Genomic DNA, 13,784 nt, shown 5'->3' with positions numbered 1-13,784 from the left:
GCACTAATATAATGCTAAACCGAAGTTACTGCGCAGTCACTTCATTTTAACTCTGCGGGTTTGTAGAAAAGAACGGCGACACTTTTCTCGCCGACAAACGCTTTGAGCTCCCGCCCCAGCACATGAGGGGCAGTCCCGCCCACAGCCCGCCCCAAAATGGCGGCGGCGGCGCTAGGACCCCGCGGACGCCACGCCGCGCGGGCACTCACGCGCCAGCCAGGAGGAAGGGCCAAAACAGCTCGCCCCGCCCCCTTGCTCTTTCGCCTGCTTTTATTGGAGAAGTGCGATGTCAATCTCGCGCCTCCACCTATCGCCAACGCTCCTCTGGTCGCCCCGCCCCCCGCGGCTGGGCGCCACTTCTTAGGAAGTTGACGGCTGGCAGCGGCGTTCGGAGCGCGGTGTGCCGGTCCTGGGGCAGCCCGGCCGCGGCCCCGCGGTGCCGTCGAGCTGGAAGCGGCGGAGCAGCGAGACGAGCGGGACCCGGAGCAGCAACAGCAGGAGCGGCGCCCGCTCGTCCCTTCCCCGCCGCCGATGGAGGCGAGCCTGACGTGCGCCGTGTGCCTGTCGCTGCTGGAGGAGCCGGTGACGCTGCCGCTGTGCTCGCACAACTTCTGCCGGGGCTGCGTGCTGGAGTGCCTGGCCTCGGCCGAGGCCGCCCGCCTGCGGCAGCTGCAGCGCGGTCCGGGCCAGGCCCGTCTGGGCCGCGGGGCGCCGGGCCCGGGCCCGTCGTGCGCCCGGGTGCCGTGCCCGCTGTGCAGGAAGCTGTGCCTGCTGCCCCGCGGCGGGGTGGCCGCCCTGCCCGTCAACACCACCCTGGCCGAGGTGGTGAAGCTCTACCGGGCCGGCGCGGCGGGCGGGCAGGCGGCGCTGGGGCCCAAGGCGGGCTCCGAGCTGCTGTCCCCGCAGGCCTTCGGGGGGAGCTGCCACAAACACCCGAACCGGCCGGTGCAGCTCTACTGCCGCATGTGCCGGCAGGCGGGCTGCGGGCAGTGCGTCTCCGAGGAGCACCAGGGCATCTTCCACTCTGTCAACCTCATCGACACCGTGTACCAGGAAGAAAAAGTAAGTGCGGTGCTCCCCGCCCGCTCCAGGGGCCTGGCCTGGCTGGGAGGTGGGGCCGGAGATCCCACCGGGTACAGGTTGTTTTACTCAGAAACACAGGAAAAGCCGCGGCGTGGTGGGCAGGAGAGAGGCAGAGGGCTTGTGCTGCTGTGGGGTGGTGTCGAGTTTTTACTTTCAGTAAAAAGTTGTTTGTGGACTGCTGGTTGTCCGTTTCCAACGCCCACGGGCGACCAGGCCGTGTTACAGTAGCGGCATATCTGAACCCAGTTACCGAAAGACCTGCAGAGTTGATTTTGAGGTGGTGTCGAGTTTTTTGGTTTGATTTGGTGGGTAGGGGTGATGGTGTTTGGTTTTGTTGTTTCGCCTGCCTCCGTAGGCAGCCTGTTGCAGTGCTCTCCCACCCACAGCGTAAAGAAGTTCTTCCTCACGCTGAGATGAAATGTCTTGTGGTTTAGTTTATGGCCAGTGCTCCTTGTCCTGTCTTTTCAGTGGTGCCCACTGAAAAGAGTCTGGCACCCTCCTTTTGGCACCTGCCTTTGAGATATTTATATTCGTCAGAAAGGAAGGTCTAACAACTCCAAAAAACCCACCCACAGAAGGTTTTGTTTATAGGCTCTCTAGCTGCGATAGGTAATTTGGGTCACAGATAATTATATATTTAGGGATAAGTAGTTTGGGTGAGTAATAACAAATGTATAAACAAGATGCTTTACAGTTTGCATAAGAAGGCAACTGTCTGCCATCATGGTTGGTTGCCTGGTTGTAGAACTTGTGATTTTTAACAAAATAGGGACTAATTGGGTAGGATAAGCTTTTCATGCCCTGTTTGAATTGAGCGCAGGGTGGCAGTTCTGTTGTGCAGGGCAATGATGAAAAAAAAAGTACAAGTATAAAAGTTTAAATACGGGATTGACTATTCTTTAAGACGAAAGTTGCCTTTACACTGATTTTCCTCCTGCCTTTCCCATCACCAATTGTATGTCACTTGGGAAACCAGGGGAAAAGAGCCTTTGCACTAGACATAATACTACCTAATGTAAAGTAGTGATGCTGTAGAGAAATAAAGGAGGCAGACTCAGTGATAATATTAGTTTAAACTCAAACAAATGTCTTGATTATGAACAGCTTTCTGTTTCAGCAATGTGAGGCATAAAAAAGAAAAAGTGAGTATCACACAGTTTTTTGCCAAATTGGAATAACACCATTAAAACTTATATTGTTATAGATGTGTGTGAGGAGAGGTGTTAAAAAAAAGCCTGAGGAAAACAATGTGCTTATGATACTTATATTCGTCAATGAGATCTCCTTTCAATCTTCTCCAAGACTAAACAGGCCCAGTTCCTGCAGTCTCTCCTCATAAAAGAGATGCTTCAGACCCCTGATCATCCTTGTGGTCATCCACTGGACCCTCTCCAGTAGCTCCTTGTTTGTCTTGGTCTGATTCTAGATAAGTACTCAAAATGTATTTTATGGAATGGATAAAGTTGTAATAAGTGTTTCAATTGTCTTGCAGTTAACCTTCTTTAGCACTCTGAAACAAATGAGGATAATAAATGAGAAGCTGGTAAATGAGATCTCAAAAGGACCAAATGATGCAGATGTGAGTTACAAATGCTGGATATTCTTTGTGTGTGTGTGTGTGTGTCTTTGTTTCTCTTCTCATGATAGTTTATTCACAGCCTGGAGCATACAGGTGCTCTTTGTGGCATAGATGTGCTCTGAGCTTTCTAAGAGAAGTGACTCTGTGTAGACATTGCTATTTCATTTGCATCTCTTCTTGTGTTCTCATGTTTCTAGATGATGCTGAAAAGTGATATGGAGATAATTGAGATGAAATTTGGAGAAATTTTCAAAACTCTAGAAATGAAAAAACAGCAATTACTAGAAGATGTTGAAAATCAAAGAGATAAAAAAGAGAAAGAATTTCAAATTTGGAAGAAAATGAAAGAAACTCACAAGAAGACCATTGAGAATTTTTTGAAGGATTGTGAAAAGCTTGTCCATGAGTGTGATCCTCAGTGTTTCCTGGAGGTGATGGCCTTTTGTTTTTAATATCAGTTGTATAAAGAACTCAAATAGAGCCTGCTGTATTGTAGATCATGATTATAATCAATCAGGAAAAGCAGTCAACAAATGAAAAACATAGATTAAAATTACTTAATACTATTTACTTTTTTATAACAATGTCTTTCATTTTTAGAAAAGCTTGGAAAAGTTTTATATGCAGCTTCTTAGTGAATTTTTTTTACTGTTTCCTTTCCTAAGAAACAGAATATTGGTGATTTCTGCTTTGGGTCCTTTGGCGCCTCCAAATAAACGGGGCGCTAAGAAAACAGAGATTTTGACTAAGTGTCTGATGACAACCTGCGAAGGAAAATTTAACTTTTACTTGAAGTAAAAGCAACTCCCACTTCTGGAAGAAATATTCTGGTGATTAGTATGTCACTAATCACTGCCACATCTCTCTTTGTCAACTTCCTCCTTTTCTTCCTGTTGTTCCTCCTCCCCCTTTTTTCTTGTCACTTCCCATCTTGTTTTCATCTTCTTCCTCCTATGTCTCCTGGTTTGCTTTGTATTCTGACTGTTCCTTCTGTTCTTCCTCCACTTTTGTCTGTGGTTCCTTCTTACCTTCCTCATCTTTTTCCTCCCGTTCCTCCTGTTCATCTACTTCCTTTTTCTGTAATTTGTTTTCTTTCTCTTAACTTAGCACCTCCCTGCTAACAGTAACACTACATTGGTTTTGTTGTGTAAAGATGCAGTACAGTGAGATCACCAGGTTTTTATAGGGAAGCAGCTCTAATCCAGTCAAGTTTTTTACTTTTCATTAATGTTCTTTGGGAAATCTCACAGGACCACAGTGCACTTCTTACCACCATTATCTGCCAGAATTAAAACTAAAAGACAGCTGTTTTTAGTATAATAGCATATTGAGAGCACATAGCAGAGGCTTGCCTCTCCAAGAAATACAAAATAGTCCTTCATTTGAATGTTTACAAGTATCTCAATTTCTGTGGACCTTGATTTGAATGCCCTCATTTAGCTCTTAAAGAGTTCTTTTTGTATTTATCACAAAATATTACAAGAAAAATGGTTGTCACAGACATACTTGTTTAGGTTGGGGTTTAGTTGGTTGGTTTTTTAATGTTAACAGCTTTATTTTCTATAGTTCTGGGAAATGAAGATAGGCACTTCAGTCTCTCAAGTGTTTTGATGAAGCAATAACTTCCTGATAGTTGGAGAAATGCTCATCTTACAAATTCTTGTTTTATTTATAGGTTGCCTGTGGCTTGAATACAAGGTATATTTTTTTCATGTTTTGTTAGTTCCTTAGTTTTCTTTTAGATTTTTAAGATTAAAAAAATAGCTACATTGGCTATCATAAGATAAGGAATTTAAAATGAAAATAATATTGAGTAATTAAGAGATTATAATACTTTCAGATTTTTGGATGCCCAATATTCCAAATTTTAGGAAATGTGTAAAGAATTTGCATGACATACTATCTAGGATTAGAGATAACCAAGCTTTTGAAATATCTCCCTAATAAAAAGCAAATATAGAAATCCATTAATACTTGGTGATTGGATATTTTCAGATATCTTACTTAAACTCAGGAGCACTGAAGCATGCTTGAAGCTTTTATAGAAATCTTTCAGTGTAAGAGAGTGTGTGGAGATACTGCAGAATCTTTGTTTTTGTGTTGGTAGTGCACATACCATGTAATATTTTCTAAGGGTTTCTTAATTACATTTCTTAAAATCTTTTAACCTATTTTTAAGAAAGAATATTGGAAATGAAGTTCTTAAAAATATATTGTGTTTCAGACTAACATTGGCAATGCCCTCTGAAGAAGGAGTATAATTTAGATTCAGGTGATGTACACTAAGGAAAGTGGAGGGGCTGATTTTTTGCTCACCTACCAGCACTACTTCTTGCAGTTTTCACTGTTTATAAAACCTAATTCAAATGAACAAGTTCTAAGACAAAAAATTGTAGAGAACTTGAAATTTTATTTTAGACATAATTTTTCTGACTCCTTCTCCTTCCAAGTGATTTCTTTATAATTTTTTTTTAATATTAGGCAGGTATAATTTAGCTAGCACACAAGCATGAAGAAAAACATTTAAGTTGGTTCCTTTTTGGTTGTGTTGTTGTTTTTTTTTTTCTTTTTCCAGAATGAAAACTCAGCTTGATGTGATGAATATAGCATCCAACTGGGAAAAACCACCAGTGTATATACCAAAGAAGATAGATATCAAGTCTGTGGTTAATGAAATCTTAGCATTGGAATTAACACCTGTTGATGCAGGCATTGTTCAAGGTGGGGAAGAAGGACTTAAGACAACATTTGGGGAAGTCTAGAAACTCGAGGAACCAATTGCTAATAAACAATCTACATGGCAAACCCATGCAAGAAAGCATCTGAGAAAATTAAATGAATGATAAATTCATGAGGGGTTTTTAAATGTGTTTTATGAATGTGCTTTCTCTTGGAAGTTCCTAGGCTGTATTTTTGGAATCTCTAGTCCCATACTTTTCATAGCCAGCCAATAGTGCCACTGACAGAAGTGTGTTGTTGTGAACCAGATGGGTGTTTGTTGTAGTATGTTGTGCTGATGTTGGCTGTGCTTACATTAAGTGCCTTTACCTCACAGGAGGAGGTGTTATGCTTTCTCTAAGGCCAGGCATTTCCAGCATTTAAGAAAATGCGTATCACAAAAAAAATTCAGCAAGGGCTAGGGTCTCACTTAGGGCACTGTATTTTTGTTCTTAAATGGAATCTGTTTAGCTGCACAGGAACCTTTCAATGTTTTCTATGTTTAATATATTGTCCATCACTTTATGTTCTTTCTAATAGAGCTACCTTATGAAGGAAATGAGAGCTCAACTCTATTTAAAGATATCATAAAGCAGTGGCAGGATCAGAAGAATATACCCAACACATTTCTTGTAAGTTATTGGCTATGTGGTCTTCAGCATGGTACTATTTTGTCTGTTTTGTCTTACCAAAATGAAATATAATGTCTGCTGAAAAATATTTTTCAGCCTGTAGCAGGACAGGATGAAGCAGACGGTGGTAGGACCCCTACTCGCTTTATGTCAATATCAGAAATGTCAGAATTTCGAAATATGAGCCATGAGGTATGATTGAACATCAGTTGTAAGTATGGCTAAGTTACTATCTCTTGTGATGCAACGTTCTAAATAAGCTTTTAACATGTTTTTCAGTTTCCTCAGTAGAAAGTTACCCTTCCAATTCTAGAATGAAATCTGACTAGGTATTAAAGCTGTCAGAATTTTACTGTTTTTTTGCATTTAGAAAGCTGAAGCTTAATCTTACTACTGACTTCAAATATTTACTTTTATATTTAGTGTAGCTTTTTGAGTCACATCTGTAGCTTTCTAATCTGAAAAAGCTTCCCTGGTAAATATTTGAAGAGGAAGTCATGTGCCTGTATTCTGTTTTCTATAGAATAGAGTTCTATTTTGTAAGACCATATAATAATTTGACGTGAAACTGAATTAAATCTCTTTTTTTGTTTCATTTTGAATTACGTAGTTATACAACTAGATTTTTAATTTTTTTTTTAACTTAGTAGCAGCTCCGTGTGGGTGGCTGAGTATTGTTCTGTACAGAATGATTCCAGTTACAGTTAGTGAAGCATGGCTGTGGCAGTGAATCACATTATGCATATTCTGAGAATACCAGTGGCAGATGATTGAATTAAAATGTTGCTTAGGTTTTTTAAATATAGAAGGTTTTTTTCTGCATTATTTTGGAAAATATATATTTTCTGTTGCATTAAGAATGTAATTCTATATAATAACAAAAAAGAACAAGAACCCCACCATCTAACTTAATTTCAGATGGCTATTTTTCATGAGACTTGGATTGAGAATTTGTTGCTTAATATCTAAGTTCGTGTTTTTGCCTATTTTTTGTTTTGATAGTGACTTTAAATACAGTTTTCCGTAGTCTTCTCTTTCAAAACCTACTTGGTCATCAGGGTTCTATATGTATCTTCTTCAATTGTCTTTAAAGCACTTCTGTGATGACTTGTGTCATGTTGCTTTCCAGTACCAATGGAAAAATACATTATAAATTCTCTAGAATACAGGAAAACTTTTCTTCAGTCTTAGTTATACCTGAGTTTTATAAACTCTGAATCCACAAATGCTGTGTTAGATAATGTGGTATTTTTATTCTTTTTTTTCCTGTCGTTACAGGAGTTACGTTACAAATACTATATGGAACTCCAGAAGCTCCCCAATGTGTTTAAGACTCAAAATTTCCCTGCAAACAAAAATTATAAATTTGTAACTGCTGAGGCCTCCAAGGATAAGTCCTCAGGAACTTCTCTTACATCTTCACCTACCAAAGCAAACAGCACAGTTAAAATAAAAACGGGAGCCTTGCAAAGAGGAGGTGGCTTTGACAAAAGAAACTTTTCTGGAAGTAGTGCTCATAGCATCCCATCCACAAATATGACTTCTTCTGAAACGAATGGTGACTTAAAATTATATCATGAGGGAAGTGGCCAGGAAGTGGCCACTCCAGCCTTGTCAGAAACCTCTCCAGATTTGTTAATTAAAGAAAAATGGCCAAGACAGGCATCAGCAAGTACTGTTTCCAGCGAAATGAACTCAAATTCTAGCACTTCATCAGACTTAAAGCCAGCAGCAACAGTGGCTGTTACTGTTCCAAATTCAGAATCTGTAGATATTTCAGCAGAGCAACCTTCAGGTGTACCTTTTACTTTCAGTGCATCTAACAACTCATTGCCAAGATTTAGTAAAGATAGAGGTGCATTTTCCTTTAAAAAGCAAGACAAGAGATGTGATTTCCATCAGTTTTATTTAGGGAGATGCGATAAGGTGGATAAAACCAATAACCAGGATAAATACAGTCCTGAAACCAAAAACATAGTTTGTGATGCTTCAACAAGTCCTAATTTAGACTCAGCAGAAAGTGAGAAACCACACATTTTGTTTCCCTTCAGCAATTCAGAAAGAGATTGGTTTGCAGGATCGGAAGTTAGTAATTCGTGTAAGGTGTTACCATCATCCTCATACTTTAGCCAATCTGAGAAGCCATCTGACAGAAAAATGTTATCTCACATGAGGGAAAAAACACCTTGTTCAAAGGAACCTGCAGGATATGGTACACAGAAACCACCTGTCTTAGGGGAACAAAACCCTCACACTTCAGAATCCAGCACAGCTGTAGCTTGTGGTACATCAGAAACCAGCACTGGAGCTGGGATTAATGGTGTCTCCAAGACTCCTCTTCCTACCAGTAATTGTGCATTTTCTTTCAAATGTAATTTTCCATTGCCTTCACCAGTATTTTCATTTGGAGGCATTGTCAGAGGTACCACTGATTCGCTGACTTCTTCCATATTTTTTTCTGGAAACAGAACAGAAAAAATGGATAAGGAGAAGACGAAATCTGATAAACTTCTAAATCTAGGGAAATCTGTATCTTCAGAGTGTGCAGAGCCTGCTTCTCTTCATAGTCATCCAAAATGCGAAGGCTCGTGTTTGCCTGTGAACTCATCTAAAAACACTGAAAATGCAGAAAGGCTTGATGATGGTAACATTCCTTGTCAGCCTTTATGTTCAGGAGTCCTTCCTGTTGAATATGAGACTGCATCTTCCGCTCAACTCGCTACGGCAGCACAACAAAAAAAGGTAAAAGAAGAAGAAACTGTTGCTGAAAACAGCTGTATGTGTCCTAGAAGGGAGGATAAACCTGAGCCTGTACAGTTTCAGAACACAGCTTGTTCTGTTCCTGGCACATGCAGTGATCCATCTTTAGGCGGTTCTGTGCTTGCAGCAAGCGAGACAGGAGGAATGCTAAGAGACAGCACTTCTGACACTTAAGAGCTAAGTCAAACATCTGTGTCTACTGATACCAGCCATGCATCAGAATATTTTTCTCTTGCTGAAGACAAAAATCTCTGGTAGATGAAAATCAGATGTGAAGAGAGACTGAAGAGGAAAATAAGCTAGAATTAAATAAATGCTACTTAACACATTAAAAGGTGGGGATAGTTGTGGTTTTACTGCTGTTCTCCCTGCTTCTTGCAGTCAAGGCATCTGTGTTGGAAACAACTGCTTGTGAGCAGTCCATTGCAATGAAGTGATTTTTATGGTATAGTCACAACCTCAAGAAACAACCAAAAAATGTCATGTCTGGCTCAAGACCAAAGCATAGCTATAGATGCTGCATCTTCAAGAATACAAAACCTTCTGGGGTGTGTTTGGGGGATGGGGAACTGAGATGTCTCAAAGTGAGCTGGGTGAAGCCTAAGTGGCAGGAGGCACTAAATTGCTGTCTGTGTACAGCAGCACTTGCACTTAAATGGATAAGAGAACAGCAGAAAACATTCACCTCACAGGCAGAGAGGGAGGAGAGCCACAACAAAAATAAAGGATATTGAAGGCATTACTAAAAATTGTTTTGCTTATCTCCTCTTGGCTGTTTGCCTTTCTGTGATGCATTTACTGTATGTTGAAGGTGTAAGTTTGAGTGTAATTCCAATAATTTCTCTTGTGCTTTTGAAATGGAAGCGTTGTATGAGTGTTCTCGTTATACACTGCAGAAGGGTGTCAGCTACACCTCTGAAGTGCTGCCTTCAGAAAAAAGAAACATCACAATTAAATTTCAGCTCTTTTTGGGAACAGTTTAGGAATACTTGGACAGATTAACTTGCTGTTTTATTGAAAGCTTTTGGAGAACCTAGCTTTTAAAACACAAAAAAATTTCTTTTAAAATCTGTGTGTAATGACAAGAAAAAAGGTAACCAGTACTTACCACTTTATGTATTAATGATTTAGAACTCATGGAATTTTTAGTCAGAATATCAATACAAAGTATGGATAAAAAGACCATCTTTTCTACTTTGCTGGCCATTTTGTTGGATGTCATGGTTTAGGTATTGGATCCAAGAGATAACTGTGCTTTAGTTACTGGAATACACAGACAGTAGTGCTGTTTCAGAATAAAGCTCTATTTTGCTTACTGTTCATTCTTCAGCAGAAGCTGATGCTAGACTTTGAAGAAATTAATTCTGTATTAGATAGATACGTCAACTGGCAAGTATTAAATCAAAATGCAGAATATTTAATATTCCTTCAGAAGTTTTCACTGGCAACTAGAAGAATCAATAATCTGCAAATTACCTCTAACTCTGTAAGAAAAATATTAATTAAATTTAAATCTCTGCAATTTAAATCTCTACTGTGACATAATACTTAGAGAAACTATTCTTGTTTCAGGAAATGTTGAGCTAATTTCATTTGTGTTCAGTTCTTGGCCTCAATTTTTCTATGGCAGTGCATTGCTTTATTAAATGTGCTGAAAAAATAGTTTCTAGTATTTATAACAACTAATAATACTACTTTTCTGTCTGCATTTTAGTAAGGAAGGTGGTGAAAATTCTTATGGTTAATCTTTTCGTTCTTGATGCTCATCTCTTAAACCTTACTGTATTTCAGTTTTCTCTTAAGACTTTTTTCTGCTGTTATCTCTAAATATTCTTGTCTTGTTTTTATGTGTAGGAGAGAAATGTTAATTCAAATCACTGGAAGACAAAGGGTGAGGGAGGTGATAGTGGCAGAGAATGTCACAGGTGGAGGTTGGTCGAGCGAGATAAATGAACAATTTTAGAGTCACAGATGAGGCACCTGTAAAATTCTTTGCCAGAAAGTTGCAGAAAATGTTTTCTTCTGCAGTGACAAAAATCTTAATGAGGTAGGTTTATCAGAAATTATAAAAAGTTTCTGCAGCTTACATATTTTCAACCTGTCTTGTAAATTCTGTTATTTCATGAGAGTTTGATAAAGTTAAACTTCTATGCAGATACTTTGTCTCTTAGTGAAAAGACATGATTATAGACTGATAAAGCAAATAAAGACTCCTCTATACTACTTTGAAAGTAGAAAGTGTGGGTGTGGGGGTTTGCTACAGTCCTAGGGCTGCTTTTCCAGCATTGTTGTCCAAGTGCCTTATAGCTCAGCCTTCAGGCTTTATAGGGCAGGTAAGACTGACACAGAAACCCCCACCAACAAGATGGTTGCCCACTCGGTTGGCCGTACTGTGCTGACCCAGAGGAGAGCCCTTCCCCTGATCCCTGAAATGATGTGAGGTACAGAATAACCTCTAGGTCTTAGGCATGCCTCCTCCTGACTACTGTAAAAATTAATCCTGTCCTGGCTGGAAGCAGGACAGTCAATGATCTTGGATCAACAGTGCAAAATCAAAGAAATGGAATTCAGAGTTGTCCTTAATGCATATTTTGCTTATTATCTAGAGAACAACTTACACCACTATCTTGGTCATCGTCATAAAAGTGCGTGTGATGGTGAGGACTGATGTCGAAATCTCACTTTCCTGGGTTATCTAAACTTAGGTATGTGAGAATATTTTTTCAGATTACAGGTAAACAAAAGGGCAGTGTTAAAGTGAAGCATTTGTCTGAAAATACTGCTGAGAACTTTGCCCTTTCCAAAAAAAAAAAAAAAAAAAAAAACCCAAAAAAACCCAAAACACACAAAAAAGAAACAAACAAAATGAAACGAAAAACAAAAAAAAGCCCAGAGCACCAAGGAAATAACATATTTTTCTGACTTCAGTAATTTGTTTTACACAGTTCTGTAACTTTCTGATTCCTTCAGATACAAGAGGTAAAAAATGAAGCAATTCTACATATGGTTGGAATATTTTATTAATCAATCTTTGCTATGCTGGTATAAAGCCCTCTATATGTTTCAGATTTTGTAAACTAAATCTGCAGGCCAGTCTGGAAGTTTTTATAGTGGTTCATGAAGATACTACTTCATGACTTAATAGAAACCTTGGAAAACAGTTAAAACAATTTATTTTATTATAATTGCTAAAGTAGTTGTTGAACATCTCAAAGGAGCTGAAAGTTTCTAGTGCTGTCCTACTGAGGGGATAATCTCTCCAGCTGTCAGAACTGTGATGTGCATTCAATATATATGAGAGCTGTATTAACATACATGTCCCTGCCTGGGAAAAAAGTGCAACTGAAAGATCAAGTACAATTATTCCATTTTGTAAACATTAAAAACAAATAGTTTATTAAAAACAATTGTTTAATTAACATTAGAGCTGCTAAAATGTCAATTTGTAAAGGTTAACTTCCTAAAACAAACTTTGCATTATTTTGTATTTTTGATTTATTGTTGTATTATTGATCATTAACTAAAGCTTTATTCTGAAATTGTATTTGATAACTCAAATCTAATAACTTTCTAACTTAAAGACTGCTGATCTGTGTGGTAAGAGTGTTAAGTACTGCAGCTTCAGCTGGTTTGTTTTGGTTTTTTTTTTTTCAGATAACATACTTCAGTTTCTCTTCATAGTTTTCTTCCAGCTGTTTAAATGCTAGTAGAACATTATTATTTGGATCATCACAGTTCACTCAGACTTGCTCTGGTGTAATAAAAAAAAAAAAAGGAGCATTGTTCCCTTTTAAGTTGCTTTGAAAATGAGGTATATGTTATATTTTAAAAAGCACAAATTTATGACACCAAATAGATTGAATAAAGAGTGAAAAATCCTTGAGTGTATAGTAAGCATCTCCTTCATTTAACCTAAAGAAAAAAATCAAATCGATATGCATTGGAATGAGTTCATTGTTAATAAACCCTGTTGTGTAGGTTGGGTAAGGATGCAGAGAGCATTTGGCATGACCTGAAATACTAACACCAGCTCCCAGTGTTCTGGGATCACTGCAGAACAGCTATAAGTTTAATAATGCTGCAGAGTCTCATGTTGCTATAATTATATTGAGCATGTAAGTCTCAAGAGTAGTATTAGAGAAGATAGTTTATTAATAGATTGAGAATATGGTATCAACTGTTTGAACAACCTGTTGCAAGCTAAACTGTAACACTGCAGACAAATCTGGCTAAACTGAGCAGGAGATTGTGTGAGCTTTCTATCAATGATGAAGACTTGTGTTTTGCAAAAAGGACCACTAATTACTAAAAAGGAACTTAATAAACTCAGTTCCTAGTAATTAGCAATACCATCTGGGTTTTCTTAAATATAGTCAATATTTTGTTGAAATCCTGGAATTACAGAAGGGTTTGGGCTGGAAAGGACCTTAAGGGCCATCTAGTCAGTCACCTGGGTTGGTGCAGTCTTAGGCACAAATCCAGGCTGAGGAGAAAATGGATTGAGCCCTGTAGAGAAGCACTTGGGGGTGATGGTTGATGGAAAAACTCAACGTAAGCCAGCAATGTGCACTCACAGCCCAGAAAGCCAATGGAATCCTGGGCTGCATCAAAAGAAATGTGGCCAGCAGGTCGAGGAGCTGATTGTCCCCTTCACCTCTGCTGTCTGTGAGACCCCCACCTACAGCAGAGCATGCAGCTCTGGTGTCCCCAATAGGAGAAGGACATGGAACTGTTGGAGCAAATCCAAAGAAGGGCCATGAAGTTGTTCTGTGGAGTGGATCACCTCCCGTATAAAGACAGGTTGAGAAGGGTGTTCAGCCTGGAGAAGAGGAAGTCACCCCATAGCAACCTTCCACTACCTGAAGGAGGCCTACAGGGAAGCTAGAGAGGGACACTATGAAGAAAGTCAGTGATGGAACAAGACAGAATGGCTTCAAATTGCAGTAGGTTTTGATTAAGGAGAAATTAATCACCAGGTGGTGAGGCACTGGAACGGGATGACCAGAGATATG

At 39.6% G+C, this 13,784-nt stretch overlaps 1 protein-coding gene across 1 annotated transcript; it reads left to right on the top strand.

Annotated features, from left to right (window-relative positions):
* Nucleotides 1-531: 531 nt before the first annotated feature.
* Nucleotides 532-12,839, top strand: LOC310909820 (uncharacterized protein; the record flags this gene model as incomplete). Its single annotated transcript, XM_083862038.1, has 8 exons — nt 532-1,062; nt 2,576-2,662; nt 2,860-3,093; nt 4,338-4,360; nt 5,238-5,383; nt 5,921-6,012; nt 6,109-6,204; nt 7,291-12,839. 8 exons carry the CDS (start codon nt 532-534, stop codon nt 8,944-8,946), a joined length of 2,865 nt encoding a protein of 954 aa, XP_083718164.1. The 3' UTR covers nt 8,947-12,839.
* Between the last annotated feature and the right edge of the window lie 945 nt (nt 12,840-13,784).

This window comes from Zosterops lateralis, assembly GCF_965231275.1.
Source record: "Zosterops lateralis genome assembly, chromosome: 5".
NCBI classification, from domain to species: Eukaryota; Metazoa; Chordata; class Aves; order Passeriformes; family Zosteropidae; genus Zosterops; species Zosterops lateralis.
This window is presented reverse-complemented; position numbering and strand designations above follow the sequence as displayed.